At 42.9% G+C, this 19,924-nt stretch overlaps 1 protein-coding gene across 7 annotated transcripts in view; it reads right to left on the minus strand.

Annotated features, from left to right (window-relative positions):
- AUH (AU RNA binding methylglutaconyl-CoA hydratase) overlaps positions 1 to 19,924 on the minus strand; it is a 358,169-nt gene that overhangs the window by 335,728 nt on the left and 2,517 nt on the right. For 6 of the 7 annotated variants that reach the window (XM_032595622.1, XM_032595621.1, XM_030294246.1 and 3 more), the window contains exons 2-3: positions 12,139 to 12,206; positions 11,940 to 12,027 (exon numbers count right to left, since the gene is read on the minus strand). The exons of the other annotated variant lie outside the window; for it this stretch is intronic. In XM_032595622.1, the coding sequence (XP_032451513.1) occupies positions 11,940 to 12,027; positions 12,139 to 12,206 (156 nt within the window). The remainder of the gene's footprint in view (positions 1 to 11,939; positions 12,028 to 12,138; positions 12,207 to 19,924) is intronic. 7 annotated transcript variants of the gene reach the window in all.

Here is a 19,924-nt window from a genome sequence, read left to right on the forward strand (position 1 = left end):
CGTTTTAATGAATACTTTATATCGGTATTTAGTGTATTTATCATGTTGCCTTTACTTTTATTTTAGAGAATGTGAAAATACTGGCTACCGCCATCTCTCAAACCTTATTTTGCCCTGAACATCCCAAGCTATTCAAATGGAAACTCTAATCAAGGGGTTTCCAGGAACCTGAACGTCAAGACCCTGTCAAGACCCTGACTGGTCGTAGCTGGGGAACCCAGCGCTCACCCAAACGACTGCATCACTGCACATGACATTGGTACGAGAAGTACGCATTGTAGAGCCTTCTGCAGGATCGTTCATCAACCACACAAGAGAAAAGGGCACTTTCACTGTATGTTTAGAGACACGGCCTCCATAGGCCAGGCATGTAGCATCTTCCCATGGAGCTCAATGGACCTCAGCCTGGCTTCTCTAGCCGTAGGTGAGGGCCCAGGGCCCGGGGAACAGACTTGGACCAGCAAAGGGGAGAAAGAAATTGAGTCTGGACCAGGGCGGGGAAAGCTCACTATAGACTGCAGGCCGGTCTGCACCCAGTGTTTCTATGGCCCTTGAGCTAAAATTGGTCATTCCTTTTTTCTAAAGCTTTATAAAAATAAATGTTAAAAAACTGTCATATATTTGTGTGTGTGTGTGCGTGAATATACATATATATATATATATATATATATATATATATATATACACATACGTATATACATACCTATGACAAAGACTATGAGAGGCCCAGAAAGCCTAAAATATCTGGCCCTTTACCGAAAACTTTGCTGAACCCTAGTCTAGACCAAGTCTGGCTCCCAAGGGAACCAACCCCTCAGAAACCAAGCTGGGATGCTAAACGGCAGTAGCCAGAAGCAGACTCCTGAACACGCCATCTGTTTCTAAGTTTAAGCTCTGCCTTCCAGCTGCTGCAGCCGCACGGAGCCTCAGCCACGGTTACAAGTTCGATTACCCCCCAGCTCTCCATGCCCTCGTCCTCGCCAAGGCAGCGGGACCTCACTGGGCAGGGCTGGCGAGGGGCCTAAAGACATCGGCCCGGGCCAGCCTCCTCTGCAGGGGCCCGTTCTCTCCTCTCCCCAAGAGAGGCTCTGCTCCTCTGAGACATGCCTGCAATTTAGAAAGGTCAGCTTAATAACAGAACTTGAACAAGTCACTATTCTTCCCCACAAGCCACCTACACATGGACTGTATCAAAATACAAGCTCACTTTACTTAACCGTGACACTCTGCCAGTTTTACCTCCTCAACAACCACAATCTTTCAGTTCTTGGTCCCATAAAGTTCAGTACCTTCGACGGTCCAGGCACCGTTCTGATAATGGGTCCCTGCCCTAATTCCAGGGAATCAGAGGGTCTGCAGAAGCGGCCCGATCACAAAATCACAAGTAAAAAAAATACGTTCTGGAACCGAAAAGCACCAAGAAGAAGCTAAAATAGGAAACTGTGGCGGAGGGTGGGGGGAGCAGGGAGGGCTGCTTGGGCCAAAATGACAAGGGAACAGCTCCCTAAGGAGATGACATTTGTGCAGAGGTCTTTCCAAGCTAAGGGAACAGAGGGTCTGACAGGAGGAGTTCTGTGTAGCACAGGCCAAGGGGGGACGGAGCAGAGGGAGAAAGAAGGTGGGAGATGGGGCAGCAGGGGGGAGTGGCCAGAGCGGCAAGACCGTATAGACTTGGTCTCAGTTCCCTACAAATAACTGCCAGCTCGGTGGGATCATCCTCCAGGTCTGGGTCGGAAGTGTAAGCCGGAGGCTGTCCACACTCCTGGGCGTGCGGCCCCTTCCCTGCACCTCTACAGCCTTCCCATCATCCTCTCTCCTCCTAGGTTCCAACCCTCCCGCCTCCCTCTTATACAGACTCTATCCTTACACTGGGCACACCAAATAACCCAGGGTGATCTGCCCCTACCGCCACATAAGGTCAGACGTATTTAGAGGTTCCAGGGGTTAGGGCATGGACAACTTTGGGGGGCCGTTATCCAGCCCAACACACACTTTATTCCTGAGGATTATTTATAACAGGACTGGGCTGTGTTGTGGGGGGACACGCTAACGTGCTACAGTGGGACAGGGGTGGACTCAGGGATGTATCAGCAGATTACTACTAATACATACTTCCTATTTCTTCAAAAGAAATACTGTCTATAGAGCCTGAGCCTAAAATATTACTTGGGAATTTTTTTTTTAATGGAAATAGGGTTAGAAATGAATTAGCAACAGGCAAAAATTACTTCTTCAGAAAGGCCGTGGGTACTCTTGAGTCCTTTTTAATGGCATCTCTGGCATGCTCAAATGAAAAACTTAAAATTAATTATAACATTAAGAGCTTATATTAGGAAAGAAAAAGGGTTTAAAAATCAATGAACTAAGCTTCCACCTTAAGAAGCTAGAAAATACGGAATAAATTAATACCAAAGCAAAGAGAGGAAAGAAAAAAAAAAGAAACTCAAAGCCAGTTCTTTGAAAAGATCAACAAAAATAATAAATGTTTTATCAGTTTAAAAAAAAGACACAAATTATCAATATCAAAAGTGAAAGATATCACTGTAAGTTCAGTCGATATTAAAAAGATAATAAAGGAATATCATGAAATTTATGCCAATAAATTTGAACACTCAGATAAAAACAGATAATTTCTTTATGACACAAACTACCCAAACTTAAGAAGAAACTGACAACTTGAACAGCCGTATGACCACTAAAGTGATTAAATTCACAGTTTAAAGTCTTCTCACAGAGAAAATTGGACCAGATGACTCGGATTTTACCAAATAACTAAATAAGAAATAATACCAATTCTATTCAACCTCTTCCAGCAAAACAGAAGAAATGAAATTGGAACACTTCCCTATTCATTTGATGAGACCAGCAATAATACCCTCACACCAAAAACAGACACAGACACTACAAGAAAACTACCCCTCATCAATTTCCCTCCTAAACACAGTTGTAAAATTCCTGAACCGAATTGTAGCATACCAAATCCAGCAATATATAAAAACAGGAACACATCATGACCAAGAAGGGTTCATTCCAGGAATACAAGGTTGTTTAATAGCTGAAAATCAATCGATAAGTAACCATTTTAAAACACTGGGGAAAAAAGGTATCATCTTAATAGATGTAAAAGAAAGAGATTTGACAAAATTCAACACTTATTCATGATAAAAATAAAAAAACCTCAACAAACTTGGAATAGAACTGTTTTCAACCAATTAAAAGCAAATTTATGAAAATACTACAGCAAACATTATACTTATTGGTGAAAGACTGAATGCCTTCCCTCCCCAGCAGAGACAAGGCCAGGACGGACATTCTCATCACCTTTATTCAGCACTGTAATGAAGGTCTCAACTGATGTAATAAAAAAAAAAAAAAAAAAAAAAAAGGCCAACATACTAAAAAGGAAGAAGTAAAACTGGCTACAGATGACTATCTACATAGAAAAATCCCAAGGAATCTACAAAAAAAAAAATGATTCGTAGAACTAAAAAGCGAGGTTAATAAAGTTGCAGGATACATAGTTAATATATGAAAATCAACCGCATTTCCACATGCTAATAATAAAAAACCAGAAGTCTAAATAAAAAATGCCACTTACTGTAGCACCAAAAAACATGAAATACTTGGGAATAAATTTAACAAATATGTCCAAGACATGTACCCAGTAACTGACACTGAACAGCATAGACAGCCTTGGGTATAAATCACATGTATATGGTCAGTTGATTTTTTAGGAAGGTCCTAAGTTAATTCAATGGAGGAAAAGTTAACCTTTTCAATAAATGGTGCTAGAAGAATTGGATATGCACATGCAAAAAAGTTGTGTGTTGTTTTTTTTTTTTTAACCCTGTGGTATAATACAAAATATATTTGGTCTTTTTCACAGGATCCTGGCACAGAGCTCTAAAAATCCTTGAAATATCCTGAGTGATAGAAGTGTTTTTATTTTTATTCATAATGAGCCCCTCTCAACCACACCTGAGTTTATGCTAATGAGGTGACTGTTGGAAGGCCTCTGAATGGCTTCCGGATGGAGGTTGGTCACCAGAAAGACCAAGCCGTAGTTAGAGGGTTGGGATTCTCAGCCCCACCCCTCAACCTGTGGGGAAGGGAAGGGGCCAGAGATTGAGTTCAGTCACCAAAGGCCAAGGTTTTAATCAATCATGGCTATGTAATGGAACCTCCATAGAAACCCATAAACAATGGGGTTCAGGGAGCTTTCATACTATTGAACACATGTGTTAGGAGGGTGGCAGGCCCAAAAGGGGACATATTCTCAACACCAAATTAGGGGGTGAGGGGAGGGTCTCCACACCAATTCTCCAATTAGCTATACCAACTGAGTGTCCAACAATGTAATTCAATCTTGATGCTAACTCGACATTAGTACAGACCCTATAGGTTAAGGGCTCAGTCCCACGAGACTGCTTTCACATCACATGCCAGTCACTAGTCCCAGGAAGCACCCAAAATTTTAACTGACAAGCTATGAATTCAAGGGTCTCCAAAAACTCCTCCTCAGGTTCACTAATTCACTAGGATGATCCACAGAACTCAGGAAAACCCTTTACTTACATTTACCAGTTTATTGAAAAGGATACACCTCAGGAAGAGTCCAACAGGAGAGATATACAGAGCAGGGTACAAGGAAGGGGAAACATGGAGCTTCCATGCCCTCTCTGGGCACACCACCTTGCCAAAACATCAATGTGTTCACCAACCTGGAAACTCCCCATTGTTTATGGGGTATTATAGAGTTTTCATTACATAGGTACAATTGATTCAATCACTGGCCTTTGGTGATTGAACTCAATCTCCAGTTCCTCTCCCCTCTCCAGAGACTGGGGGGAGTAGGACTGAAAGTTCTAACCCTCTAATCCCATGATTGATCTTCCTGGCAACCAGCCCATACCCTAAAGCTATCTAGGACCCCTGGAACCCCAGACTTGAATCAACTCTTTAGTATACGAAAGGCACTCTTCCCACTCAGGAAATTCCCTGGGTTTTAGGAGTTCTGTGCCAGCAATCTGGGGCAAAGACCAAATGCATATTTTATTATACCACAATACCTAAATCTACATCTTGCAACATAAACGAAAATTAACTCAATGCATCAAAGGTCTAAATGTAAAATATAACAACTAAAAAAACTTCTAGAAGACAACATAGTTTGAGAAAGTCTTTGTGCTGTGGAGGAAGAAAATATTTCTTAGTTCACAAAATAAGTACAAGCTCCATAAAATACAAATGGATAAATAAAACTTCAAATAAAAACTTTCGTTCTTCATAACAAACTGTTAAGAAAAAGGCAAGTTATAGAGTAGCAGAAAATACTTGCAAAACATACATGGGATAAAGGCCTTGTAGCAGGAATATGTAAAGAAGTCTACAACTCAGTAACAAGACATTCTCATAAAAACAAGGGGAAAAGATCTAGCTGAACACTTCACCAAAAACAAAAACAAACAAACAAAATACATGTGACAAAAAAGCACCGGAAAAGATGCTCACAACCATTAGCCATTACACAAACTCAAACTAAAACCACAGTGACATATAACCACATGCCCATTATGATGCCTAAAATTAAACTTAAAACGGACAGCATCAAGCGCTGGCGGGGACGTGGAGCACCCAGAAGTCTCATACATGACTGGTGGGAATGCAAAGTGGCAGTCACTCTAGGAGACAGTTGGCAGTTTCTTACAAAATGAAACACAGGTATGAACTAGGAGACAGTTGGCAGTTTCTCACAAAGTGAAACACAGGTATGAAAACCCAATAATTCTACTCCCAAGTATTTATCCAAGAGAAATAAAAACTGTTCCCATAAAAAGACTCGTATGTGAATGTTCACAGAAGCAGTACTTACAAAAGCCAAACTACTGGAAAAACCCACAAGTAGATAAACCGTGGGCTATGCATACAACAGATCACTCAGCACATACAACGAACACGCCGCACTGAAACAAGACTACTGCAACACATCACACAGTGAACCTCAAAGCATTATGCTAAGTGAGGAAACCAAAAGCAACCATCACCTAGAGTAGGACTCCATTTAGGAGACACTGTTTGGGTTTTTTTTTTTTAAGTTTCATTAAAACTTAAATGTCTACACCCAGCATGAGGCTGAACTCATGACCCTGAGGTCAAGAGTCACATGCTCTTCCTACTGAGCCAAGCCGGGTGCCCCAGAAGACATTTGAGAAGAGGCAAAACTATCAGAAGAGCAAGGGAAAGAGGGGTCGAAGGGTCAGAGTTGGGGAAGACACTAACAACAAACGGGCACGAGGAAGATTTTTAAGTGATGAACATCCTCAAGAGACCATACTATGACCATGGTCTAAATATCTGCCAACACTCAGCAAGTATATACTTAGAATCAGTACTTTTTTTTTTTTTTGAAGTTTTTATTTTATGTAAGTAATCTCGACATCCAAAGTGGGGCTCAAACTCACAATCCCAAGATCAAGAGTCACACGCTCCACTGACTGAGCCAGCCAGCGGCCCCTAGAATTGGCACTTTATTGCAAGTAATTCCGTATCTCAATAAAATAGATTATTTTAATTCAAAAAAACTGCTAGATAACAACAGAACCCTATGCTACACTATTAGGAATCTGTGGGCATCTACCCTTTTACTTTATTTATCAAACTTCCTAGGGGACTGACATTTAAGCACATAAATACAACATAGCCTGATATTCTGAAACAGGATCAAACAGAGAACTTCACTAGTCAGAGGCCCCACATGACATCTGTCTCCGCTTGAACAATACGCACAACATTCAATAAAGCATGTTGACAGTTTTAGTGAGAAGTTTGTAGTCAAATCATAATTTAGTAGAATTCAAAAGCAGAAGCAAAACTACCTTTACTTTAAAAAAAAAAATCCCACACTAGTATGTATAATTCAGCGAAACACTCAATTTAGAGTTCTACATACAAGATCAATTACCAAGAACTGTTATAATCTATTTTAGTAATTTCAAAGGAAAAAAGAATCCTTAAATCCTTATTCTCAGTAACTTCTCATAAAATCTCATTTCAAAAATTTGATGGTAAAACCAGTACACATGTCCTTTAGTACCTAGTGTTAGAACACCAGAACAAAGATAAATGGCGAGGGTTACACATTCACATCAACTTCCGTACCCAAAGAACTTTTTCACAATTTCATTAGAGGCAATATATTAAAATTGTGAAACAGAAGTATTTCCGCTTTCCTTTGTGCGTGTATGTGTGTAAGAAACGTATGTGTGTAAGATAAACATTTTAACGTTTTTATTTATTTTTGGGACAGAGAGAGACAGAGCATGAACGGGGGAGGGGCAGAGAGAGAGGGAGACACAGAATCAGAAACAGGCTCCAGGCTCCGAGCCATCAGCCCAGAGCCTGATGCGGGGCTCGAACTCACGGACCGCGAGATCGTGACCTGGCTGAAGTCGGACGCTTAACCGACTGCGCCACCCAGGCGCCCCAAGATAAACATTTTAAATGAACGGGGTGCCTGAGTGGCTAGGTCAGTTAGGCGTCCAACTTCGGCTCAGGTCATGATCTCGTGGTTCACAGGTTGGAGCCCCACGTCGGGCTCTGCGCTGACAGCTCAGAGCCTGGAGCCTGCTTCCAATTCTGTGTCTCCCTCTCTCTCCGCCCCTCCCACGCTCGCTCTCTCTCTCTCTCAAAAATAAAAAACATTAAAAAATATTTTTTTTCATTTTAAATGAACAAATAATATGTAGACTGTGCAGGGAAGACAGCACACAGTTTGGCCGATCTCTGATCTAATCTACACAGCCCGGGCTTCACGTGAACTTGGACTATCAAGATGACAGGTCTCAGTATTCTAAGAGAAGAACGGGCGAGCTGTGAACCCAGAAGCGGGGTGTCTAACCCACAAGGAAGCGTATGCTTCAGTGATTCCCAAGCTGGAGTCATGCTGAGGATATGGCATGGTATCTGAAAACACGTATGTACCGGAAACAGCATGCACAGCCAAGATAATTACACTTTTTCCTCTATCTAGATGTCATTATGAATAACAGAAGATTCACTTAAAAACAGTGCTAAACCCAGAGTGGCATTCTGACATCACAGAACTTCTCAATCAACGTAGCACCACTATGATGCCTGTGTACGCGAAATGTTCAGAATTTAAAAGAGAGACCTCATGCTCCAAAGGATTAGAAGTCACTGGTATGGTCAAAACACCAACCACCACCTGCCCTAGGGGTCGGGAGTAGTTCCAGCTGAGCCACCACCTTCAACCAGGCCCTTAACCTCACAGGGATTCTGTACAATGAAGGCATCTGACTTGTTCTGTAAAGTCCTCTTATTCTAAAAATGTTCCGGTAACAGTACTGTTATTGTTGTAACAATAATTCAGAAACTCAGTTAATGGCACAATTTCAGGAGCCAAGACCAAAACATACTAACATACCTGGTGATTTCTTTTTCCAAATTTACTTACTTTATATATATTTATTTGCTTGATACGACTCGCTACTGTAAGATAATTATTTTACAGACAGCGTGGCGGTGGCGACAAGAACACAGGGCTCCTAGGCCACCATCTCACCAGAGCCGCGTGCACAGCTCCAGTCTAACGGCCTGACATCCTACACACGCCGCTCCCTCTCTCAACACGCGCTTCCCACGGGCTACCACAGTCCCCAGGTCACTTTAAATAGTGCCTCCTTGTATAAGTGTGCGTATCTGCCTGCATCTGTACAGTGAAATACTGGAAGGATTGAAAAGAGTCTAATAAAAATTCATATTTTTATTAGGAGAAGAATGAGCAGGGGGTAAGGGTGGGACTTCTCTCTTTGTATACATTTCATACATTTTGTATGCATTTTGACCTACCGCCTATCTTTTTTAAATAAAACTTTATTTTAAAAATTGGAATGTAAGCGAAATACGGTTATTGAGTTTAAAACAGTCTATTTAAAGGGAAGTCAGAAATCACTCCATCCAACCTCCAGGGCACCTAGGGATTGCTTTCATGGTGCTTACTCATCTGCTTTCTGGCGTATTAGGAAAAGGACGTAAAAAGAATGAGCAGAAGTCAGGGGCCAGAGACACGATCAGGGCACGGGGGCGGTGGAAGACAACTCAGAGAAGCCGCACACCATCCAGCGGCCCCTGACTCACGGGGAAGAGGCGGGTTAATCTCAGCAAGTACATGCTGAGTCCCCCTTCCGGCCCAATTCCCAGAGCACAATGATGACCTTCAAAGAAGAAAAAAAAGGAGTTCCTGTCCTCAAGAAATCGGAGGCAAGACCACTTCATAAGCCTTAGGTTTTGGGAAACAAACACATGCCCCTGGGATACAGATGGATGGAGAAGAGAACAGAAACCTCCAAGGGGGAAAAAGGGGAGATGGAGGGACTGAGCGGCAAGGCGAGGGGGGGGGGGGCTAAGAGAATAATCAGTAAACAAGGACACTGTTTTCAAGCATTTTGTTTTAGAATGTTACTACTCCAGAACAGAAATTAAACCTCTCATTTTTGAAAGTCTGTATTCTTCAACAATAATAAATGAGGCCTGACTAAATTCAGACTTTTATATTGGCGATAAAACCAGGATAAATTTAAGCATTCATTTTAACTATGCAAAAACATTTTACTTATCTGGACTTATAATTATCGTCCATATTAATAATGACATATCATTACCATAATGACATAATAACATATTAATAATGACAGACCTATCTCTCAAATATACGTAGGGAAAAAAAACCTTTCAGAGAAATCTGAACGAACGGCTCCACTATATACACTGAGTTACTAAAATAAATGACTTGCCCCAATTTCTCCTACAATTCAAACATTGGTTTTTGGGTTTTGTTTTGTTTTTTTTTTAACAAATACAGTAAAAGGGGCGACTGGGTGTCTCGGTTAAGCGTCCAACTCGATTCCAGCTCAGGTCACGATCTAATGGTTCATGAGACAGAGCCCCCACATCAGGCTCTGCACTGACAGCCCAGAGCCTGCGTAGGATTCTCTCTCTCTCCAGCCCTCTCCCTCTGCCCCTTCCCTGCACACTCGCTTGCTCTCTCAAAATAAACTTAAAAAAAAAGAGTGACAAATCTCATGAGTTAAAATATATAGAAGATTATCCTGATCATGCAAAAGTTACAAAGCACATACAGCAAAGAAAATAAATCTGATTAACCCTTAAAAAAACAGTATTCAAGGCTAACTTGTTAATCTGGTAAGAAGCATTTGGTATATGATTTCGTATGTCCCCAAAAAGTCGACCTATAAAAAAAGAGCTGCAAACTGTACTAAACGTTAAGCCTTTTCCAAAGAATATTAATGACGTGAAGCAAAACAAATGGGCAGCAAAGGAACAGGTAAAATACGAAGAAATCTACCAGCAGTCACAGTGTTACAGTGACTAGGCCCATTACCAGGAGACGGTAACACCACTTCCCTCCTGCCTTCACCCTGTCACTGTCACCGCTCAAACGTTCCTACCACTGCGCCTTCCTCGGAGGCCCCCAGACTGCTCTGCGTCCCTCTTCCCAACGAGGCTCCAGCAGCCCTCAGAGGTCCTAAGTGCGGGGACGGCCATCGCCACGTGTGAGCCTCAGTCACCTGGACACATATTCACCTGGTCCTAGACTCACAGATAACGAGGGTCCTAACTGTCTCAGGGCGAGTCCTCCACATTTGGTTAATTGTACGCGAAGCCCTCATGAAAACAAGCAGCTCTGGCGCAGCGGCCACCGCGGTGGGGGGGGGGGGGGGGCCAGCTTCCCCCGCCCTCCCCTCCCCGGCAGACAGTGCTCCCTGCGGTGACGGGGTGAAGACGGCTAGAACGCCCTCACCCAGGCCCTCACCCAGGCAGCTCGGGAAAACCATCCCCCTCCCACCCCCGCCACTACCCAAGTGCAGTCAAACTAACGTTGTCAGGCGTCCCGCGTTCCACCGAAAGCCACAACAGAACTCATTTACACGGAATGTTTCCTCAATACCACAAAGTTCTGCAGTACTTTAAGGTGGAAGCCACAGAGGCTGAAGCCCGAACGCCTGAGGACTCTTAAGAACGAAACTGATGAGCACTGGCCACAACAAAGCCACCTCCCGAAACTTGTCGTCTGAAGTAGTGCTGTGTTCCCAGCATCGTGCTGGGGGTACTCGACGGGTTCGGTACTTGCTGAATGAATGAAGCACCGTAGGTCATTCCCTCAAATGCTTAATTATCTGCAGGGGATTATCTCATTTCTATTTTTACTGGAAAAAAAAAATGTTTATGCTTCAGCCAACTTCTACGTTCATCTGCTTGTTGGTAAACGACGATGATACTGCATGTTATCAGCATTTGCCTTAATCATCTGCAGCTTTTACTAGTTTTACTAATTGGAAAAGATTCATTCAATCTCAGGGCGTAGAAATAATTACAAACACGAAAAATGCAGGACGACTTAGTCTTTAGCTATTGGTAATACAGTACAACCGGGGGGAAAAATTCATCATACCTTTTGCTGCGGTGGATGCCAATTTAAAAATACAATCCGTGGACACATACTTAAGTAGGTGCTACTTCAAACACCCTTCAAAGCACATGTCTACATTTAACACTCTTTACTGAGGTGGCCTTCTGCTACTCAAAGCATTTTTTGACCAACAAATACAGGGCACATGGTTGTAGGGAGGAGACTCAACTTTTCCCTCCCAGCTGATCTTTCATAAGCACCATGCATTATTATAAATACTTTAATGGCTCAAATTATGTTTTCAACTTCCCCAACAATCAACATGTTGCCAAAGTTTCTCAACTAATACAGACAAAGCATTTTTTCTCTTGTAAAACAGTAAAAACAAAGAAATTGTCGGTAATGCGACTCAAATCACAGAACACTTTTTAAAGGAAAACAGGTGATCACTGAGGGAAAGTCAATTTCATAATAAGATTTATTTACATACCAGCACAGAATATCCCTGGAACTTCGCTCCTGACTATTATGGTCCGTACTTTCTTATCAGATTTCAAAGCATCCACAGCTTTTGAGAGCTAAACAGATACAGGGAGGGCAAGGAGAAACAAAGAGGAAAAATCACTTTCAGGTTGACGTCAACACTGCATCTTAATATTAGAAGCAGACAGTTTAATGTTTACACTCACCATTTTTACCAGATTTTTACTGAATGAGTTTTTGGCATAAGCTCTGTTTATTCCAAGCACCACAATTCCTAGTCAAGAAAAAAAGGCACACCGGAGTTAGTGAACTCGCAGGGCACAGACTCCCACACACACAGCTAGTGGACTTGGGACTTAGGAAATCTGCCCTTTCCTCGAGGGTCACGCCAAGAGCTTCGTCCTGATTTTTGTGTTTACCCTCCTTTTCAAGATAAGCACATTTTTGAAGACTGTGGTAGATGTACGTAACCTGTAAAGTCAGTCTAGTAATCAATGCCCACCTCTTCTGCCTGTTAGAGGAGAATTTTACAACATCGTGATGCTTTCAATTCATCCCTTCCTAAGCACCACCAAGATAATCCGCACATTGTACTAAATTCGCTCATGGGTGAGAAGAATCCTCCGCTACAGAACACTGTCTAAAATATGGTTTCATCACCTTCAAGTACATGCAGAAGAAACAGCTGACAAACCCTTGTCACAGGCAGGCCCTGCAGATCAGCTTTTCGGCTCATCAGTATGTTCACTCACGCTGTCTGTCATCCCGTCCTCAGTATCTCCATCCCAGGTTTCTCCCCTGACTCTGTCCCCCACACTCAACCTGAAGGCGCGTCCACTCACAAGTCCAACCAGTGATTCAGCCTCAGTCTAGATAGAAAAGCAGAGTTCACTCCCCAGGAAGTTGCGCTCTCCCTCCTGAGGTTCCTGACTCAGACCAGCCTCCCATTCCAACTGCTTCAGTCTGATCAATTTCCCAAGAACAATTATGCATAGAATCCACCCCCTGCTTAAAATCCTTTATTTATTTGCTTCCGAAACATTTGCGTTCAGAGCCCTACAGAGCCTGTACTTGACCTTACCTGTCCCCGGAGTGAGCACAAAGGTTCCCTGTGTAACAGGAATGCCTTCCACCTCTTTGGGGGTGGGGGTGGCGGGGGTATGACCCTTATTTGTTACTAAGTTACACTGAAGACAACAACATGTACACACGTCTTCTCTATGCAAGACATTGTGCAAACCTACTTTGCAAAGAAAGTGCAAAGATAAACTTCACTCACAGAATAAATTTTCAAGAATTCTAAATGCTCTCAGCATGGAGAAAATCAGAAAGAACCTGGATGTGGGGCAGGCTCTGCATTAAACCCCAGACTGACCTCGAGTAGGCCCCCACTCAAGGACAAGAGCCGTCACTGAGCACTTGCTGACACTGTTCCCAGGGCCTTATGTTTATCTAGTCACGTGATGCCCACACAACCCAAGAGGTGGACACTACTTTCATCCTATTGGAGAGAAGGAAGAAACTGGGCCTCGAGGAAGCCAGACCACCAACCACCTCCACAGCTGAATGAAGGACGCAGTTACGGCGTTCAAGCTTCCGCTTCCTCACGAACAAAACCCACTGGGTAAGACTAGACACGTCATTTATTCAGCTGTGTCGAATACACATTACGGTGCTCAGCCCTCAGGGAACTCGAGTCTAGGAAGGGACGACAAATGATCAAAAACGTACAATTCGAAATGCTTTACATGCTGTAAATGGTGCTCCAGTAACTTCTAACCAGAACCGTTAAGATACGGGGGCTGCAGTCCAGCCAAGAGAGAACAGGTTTAGCTGAGGTCAACAGAGTCAGCACAGGAAGCAAGAGGGTTCAAGAAGTAGAATTTCAGTGAGTTAGTGACTGACCGGACTGAGAACTGACCGCACCGGAACGTGTTAGGAGCGTCTACGAGGTTTTCACTTCAGCTGTTGGATGACAGATGACATTTCAAGACAGAACCATAAAAAAACAAGAACCAAGGTGAGGGTGGAAAGGGCGAGAGTTCATGAATTTGGTTTTGAATTCAAGTGAATCTGACGTGCCTTTGAGACATCCACGTAGGTATCAACTCTAAGGGTACACAGAGGCTAAGAACGCAGGCTCTGAGGTCTGGTTGCTAGCGCTGAACTCCCAGGCCAATGCTTACTAGCTGTGTGACCTTGGGCAAGTTACTTAACTAACCCCCCTGACCTTCAGTTTCTTACTCTGTTGAGATACGAATGGTTCCCAGCTCTGTGGGACTGGTGTGAGTGAGCATCAGTGATAAAACAGATGTAAAGTTTACAACGTAAGCGTTCAATGATTATTGTTCCTCCTAACACGCTTTGATGCAGTAGAGTATTACCATGATCTGTTGATATGGAAGCTTCTAGAAAATGTATTTCCATACAGAAATAAAGAGTGGTGTGCTACGGCTTTGGTCATGGTTGATATTGAACATAAATGAGATCGGAGAGTATCTTCTGCTGGTGCTGATCTACATAAATGGGTCACACATATTTCCTTTATCTTCTTAATTCAGCCATAAAGAACTTTATCAAGATATTCTTTTTAATGAGTAACATTCTGTGAAATGAATTTCCATTATTTAGTTTCATTTGATGAGCATTTAAACTGTTCCTGAATTTTCCTTAAAAGAAGAAAAGAAAAGCAATAAAATAAAACAAACCATTCCTAAACTGTCCTAAGTCCTACAATCCTGAATTTTCCTAAATCCTACAATGCTGCAATAAACATTCTTCAAGGTTTCCTTTCCACAGGTGTGTAAGTATTTCTGACAAGTATCAAGAAGTAGAAAGTCTAGGTGTGCATTCTTAATTTTAACAGATACTCCTAAAAAATATCGTCCCTATTAACTGCCTGCCCAAAGCACTAATACCAGTTTGTTCACAACAGCAGACCTCAATGGGATGAAAAACCTCTTAGAAGACATTTGGAAAACGTAAAGGAGCATCTTGAAACTGTGACCAGGTGGAATCCAGGGTTGGCAGGGACTGAAGTTTCTAAAATTTAAGGAGCCCCTGTAAGTAAAAGAATACAAAATTACACACACGGAATTAGGGACAGATGTAAATATTGAAACCTTCAGAATTTTAAAAACTTGAGAAATAGTACATTTTCTTTCCAATTACATATCTGAACTACACAAGGTCACGTCCTTCCTTCTGTATATGAATTTTTGTACATATCAATAATTTGAAAAAATATACAAAACCAATCAAATGGAATTGGAAAGAGGAAAATGGAATTGGAATTAACCCCAAAGAGTCAAAACAATCTTGACAAAGAAAAACTAAGTTTGAAATCTTAGTTGAAGGACTTAATCAGGACACTTCCTAATTTCAAAGCTTACTCCAAAGCTACAGAAAAAAACCAAAACAAAACCAAAAACAAAAACACCGGTGTGCTACTGGCGTGAGAACAGACATACAGACCAACAGAATTGAACCGAGTCCACAAATAAACACCTACGCTTATGGTCACCTGGCTTGTGGAAAAGGTACAGAGACCATTCAATGCTAAAAGAACAGTCTTTTCAACAAATAGCAGTGGGACGACTAGGTATCAGCCCGCAAAAGAATGAAATTGGACCCGGTCCTCACACCACGTGTAAAAATTATCTCAAAACAGATCTGAGACATAGTGTGAGAGCTAAAACTGTGACTCTCTCAGAAGGAAACACAGTTCCACATCTTCAGGACCTTGGGCCAGGCAACAGTGTCTTAAATAGGACAACAAAACCACAAACAACAGTACAGATAAATCATAATTCATCAAAACTATCAAGAAACAGTGAAAAAAAAACCGCGCAGAGGGGCGCCTGGGTGGCGCAGTCGGTTAAGCGTCCGACTTCAGCCAGGTCACGATCTCACAGTCCGTGAGTTCGAGCCCCGCGTCAGGCTCTGGGCTGATGGCTCGGAGCCTGGAGCCTGTTTCCGATTCTGTGTCTCCCTCTCTCTCTGCCCCTCCCCCGTTCATGCTCTGTCTCTCTCTGTCCCAAAAATAAATAAAAAACGTTGAAAAAATTAAAAAAAAAAAAAAAAAACCCGCGCAGAATAGAAAATATTTGCAGATCATACATCTGACATGGGGTTAATATCCAGATTATAAAACAATTTTTACTACCTACCACAAAAAGATAAACGAATGGGCAAAAGGTTTAAATGCGGATTTCTAAGGGAGATACACAAACGCCCAACAAGCAACATCATTTGTCATTAGGGAAAAGCAAATCAAAACCACAACGAGGCATCGCTTCACCGCCAGCAGGTCGGCCACGATGGAAAACCGTGGAAACAAGTGCTGGCGAGGGTGTGGGGAAACAGGACCCCTGGGGCACTGCTGGTGACACCTGAAAATGGTGCAGCTGCTGTGGGAAACCGCGTGGCAGATCCTCCAAAAACGACACACGGCCCGTTGATTCTACTCCTAGGTATCCACCCAAGAGAAAGGAGCACATATGTTCAAACAAATGGCTATACACTGGTGTTCAGCAGCATTCTTCATATCTAAAAAGTAGAAACAAAATGTGGCATATCCATTTGATGGAATAAAAAATAAGAACGGTGGGTAAGATTACCATTCACAGCAAGAATGCAAGAAATGGTTACTGTCTTGAAAACAAAGGGGTGGTACCCTCCCACGGTGCTTTCATTGTTTAATTTTACCACCATGTGCATATATTTTTACTTTAGAAGTTTTGTAAACTTCAATAATTTAGCTATTGTTTGTAATTACAGGACATGTAATACACAAAGTACTGAAAACCAGTGACAGAAAGAATATCTCCGATAAACCACATACAAACCTAGCTCCTTCCAAATATACCATTAAAAAGTGAAAAAAATGGTGGCACCTGGGTGGCTCCGTCGGTTAAGCGTCTGACTTCAGCTCAGGTCATGATCTCACAGTTCCTGAGTTCCAGCCCCGCATTGGGCTCTGTGCTGACAGCTCAGAGCCAGAAGCCTGCTTCAGATTCTGTGTCTCCCTCTCTCTCTCTGCCCCTCCCCTGCGCACACTCTCTCTTTCTCTTTCTCTCTCTCTCAGAAATAAAACATTTTTTTAAGTGAAAAAAAAACAATTTTTTTACGAATCATTTATCTGATAAGGGACTTGTATCCATAATATATTAAAAACTCTTGGGGCGCCTGGGTGGCGCAGTCGGTTAAGCGTCCGACTTCAGCCAGGTCACGATCTCGCGCTCCGTGAGTTCGAGCCCCGCGTCGGGCTCTGGGCTGATGGCTCGGAGCCTGGAGCCTGTTTCCGATTCTGTGTCTCCCTCTCTCTCTGCCCCTCCCCCGTTCATGCTGTCTCTCTCTGTCCCAAAAATAAATAAACGTTGAAAAAAAAAAAAAAAAAACTCTTGGGGCGCCTGGGTGGCGCAGTCGGTTAAGCGTCCGACTTCAGCCAGGTCACGATCTCGTGGTCCGTGAGTTCGAGCCCCGCGTCGGGCTCTGGGCTGATGGCTCAGAGCCTGGAGCCTGTTTCCGATTCTGTGTCTCCCTCTCTCTCTGCCCCTCCCCCGTTCATGCTCTCTCTCTGTCCCAAAAATAAATAAACGTTGAAAAAAAAATTAAAAAAAAAATAAATAAATAAAAACTCTTACAATTCAACAATAAAAAGACAAAAAACCCAGGTAAAAAAAAAAAATGGGCAAAGATTTGAGATGTTTCTGTAAAGAAGATACACACGTGGCCAAAAAACACATGAAAAGATATGCAACATCATGCACCATTAGGGAATTCCAAAACAAAGCCACAAGGAAATGTCACTTCCAATGCACCAGGAGGACTACAATCAAAAAGCACAATGACCACAAGTATTGACCAGGATGTACAGAAAGGGGAGTCCTGAGGCCTTGCTGGTGGGAATGCGAAATGCCGCAGCCACGCTGGAAAAGTCTGGTAGTTCATCCATATGCTAATCACAGAATTACCAGAGAACCCAGCAATTCCACCGTATGGAAATGAAACATCCACAAAACTGTACATGAATTTTCTAAGCAACGTTGTCCACAATACCCCAAAAGTGGAAACAACCGAAATGTGTATGAATGATGAATAAACAAATTGTGGTCTGATCTACCCAAAAAATGGAATGTCATCGAACCATAAAAAGAGATGAGGTACCGATACATGCTACCGCAGGGATGCACCTTGAAAACATAATGCTCAGTGGAAAAATCCACAAAAAACCATAAATTGTTTCCTCATATGAAATGTCCAACATACACAAAGCTACTGAGAGAGAAAATAGACAAATGGGTCCTATTCTGGGGGGAGACAGGGTATGAGAATGGAGAGTGGTGGCTAAAGAAAACAGGGCTTCTCTCTGGACTGATAAAAATGTTGCAAAATTGGATTGTGGGGATGTTTGCACAACTCTCTACACACAATGAAATTAACTGTACACTCTGAATTTTGTGGTATGGGACGATGGGTCAGTAAAGATTTAAAAATATACACATCTTAATATACGTGTTTACCAACATAATTCCCATGCCATAAAACGTATGAAAATATGTTGTTAAAAACATGAGAAAAATACATGACAGAAATCAATCTGCTGAAAATGAAAAGTAAGTAGATGTAGGAAGACCAGCCAGCCGACCCCAGCGACAGTCCGCCTGGGAGACGGTGCTGGCTCAGACAAGAGCCGTGTTGCTAAGGAAGCACGTGGAGGAAAGTGGAAAGGTTTCAAAGACACTCAGGAAGTCTTGATAACCTGGATACGAACGGTAAGCAAGGAGCAGGCATCAAGGATGCCTTGCATGACACAGTTGCTTACTTGTTCTATTTCTGCCAGAAGTTTTTCCAACGCGGTTCACAAAGATGATCTCTGAAATGGGTCACAATGGGGGCCCCTGGGTGGCTCAGTCGGTTAAGCGTTCGGCTTGGGCTCAGGTCATGGTCTTACCGTTCTTGTGTTCAAGCCCCGCATGGAGCTCTGTGCTGACAGCTCAGAGCCTGGAGCCTGCTTCGGATTCTGTGTGTCCCTCTCTCTCTGCCCCTCCCCTGCTCCCGCTGTCTGTCTCTGTCTGTCTCTGTCTCTCTCTGTCTCTCAAAAATAAACATTAAAAAAAAACTTGAAATGGGTCACAATTATGAGTAGAAGCTTGCCAGACTGGGAGAAGTTTAGAAAGGGGAAGAGAGAAGTTATTTTATTCCAGGAGGTGCATGCAAAAGCAGAAAGAAAAGAGCGGGAAAAGTCAAAGCTTAGACTCAGCTAAAGGCAGACTGGAGAGGAGCCTGCAGGCAACTGGGAGCCACTAGAAGTCTCTAATGGAGCAGAGCAGTCATCCTTGGCCTAGAAAACAGGAACCCCAGGCACCAGTGTGAACAATAAACTGGGATGGAGAATGACTGGCAGGAGCCGGCCTAAGGAGATGCCTTCGTAGACCAGGGCGAGGACTGATGTTCTAGAACTCCTGGTGCCCTGGACAACAGTACAAGAAATCACTGCTAAGGAAACGTGATTATATAACCACGCTCCCCCAACAAACATAGAACCCAGACAGCAGAGAAGTGCTAATATAGCTCACATATTCTGCACTCACTCCCCGCCACCGGCCTCAAGAGGGCAAAGGACAATTTGCGGCTCCTCGTGTCAGAGGCTGCTGAGAGCCTCCGAGAGAAGCAAAGGCATCGGGAGACTCCTCGACCTGCGGATTCCTTGACCTCATGTTTTTCTTTGCACTGCTTATTGCTGGTTCACCAGTAAAGCACAGCATTTATCATGTTAGCCAAGCCTGAGTGGTCATCATCCCTGCCAACTTTCAAAGGAAGCGGGGTCCATTTTCTTAAGAAGCCATGATTTCCTAATAGGGGATCTTTACACTTTGGGTAACTGTAAACATCTGAATTTCTTGAATTGTCTCATATGCTTTGATTTCTTCTCCTTAATCCAGTTGATCCTAACTTAAGGACTTTCCAGTCATTTTGTGAAAGTTTACT

Source organism: Lynx canadensis, chromosome D4 (genome assembly GCF_007474595.2).
Source record: "Lynx canadensis isolate LIC74 chromosome D4, mLynCan4.pri.v2, whole genome shotgun sequence".
Taxonomy (NCBI): domain Eukaryota; kingdom Metazoa; phylum Chordata; class Mammalia; order Carnivora; family Felidae; genus Lynx; species Lynx canadensis.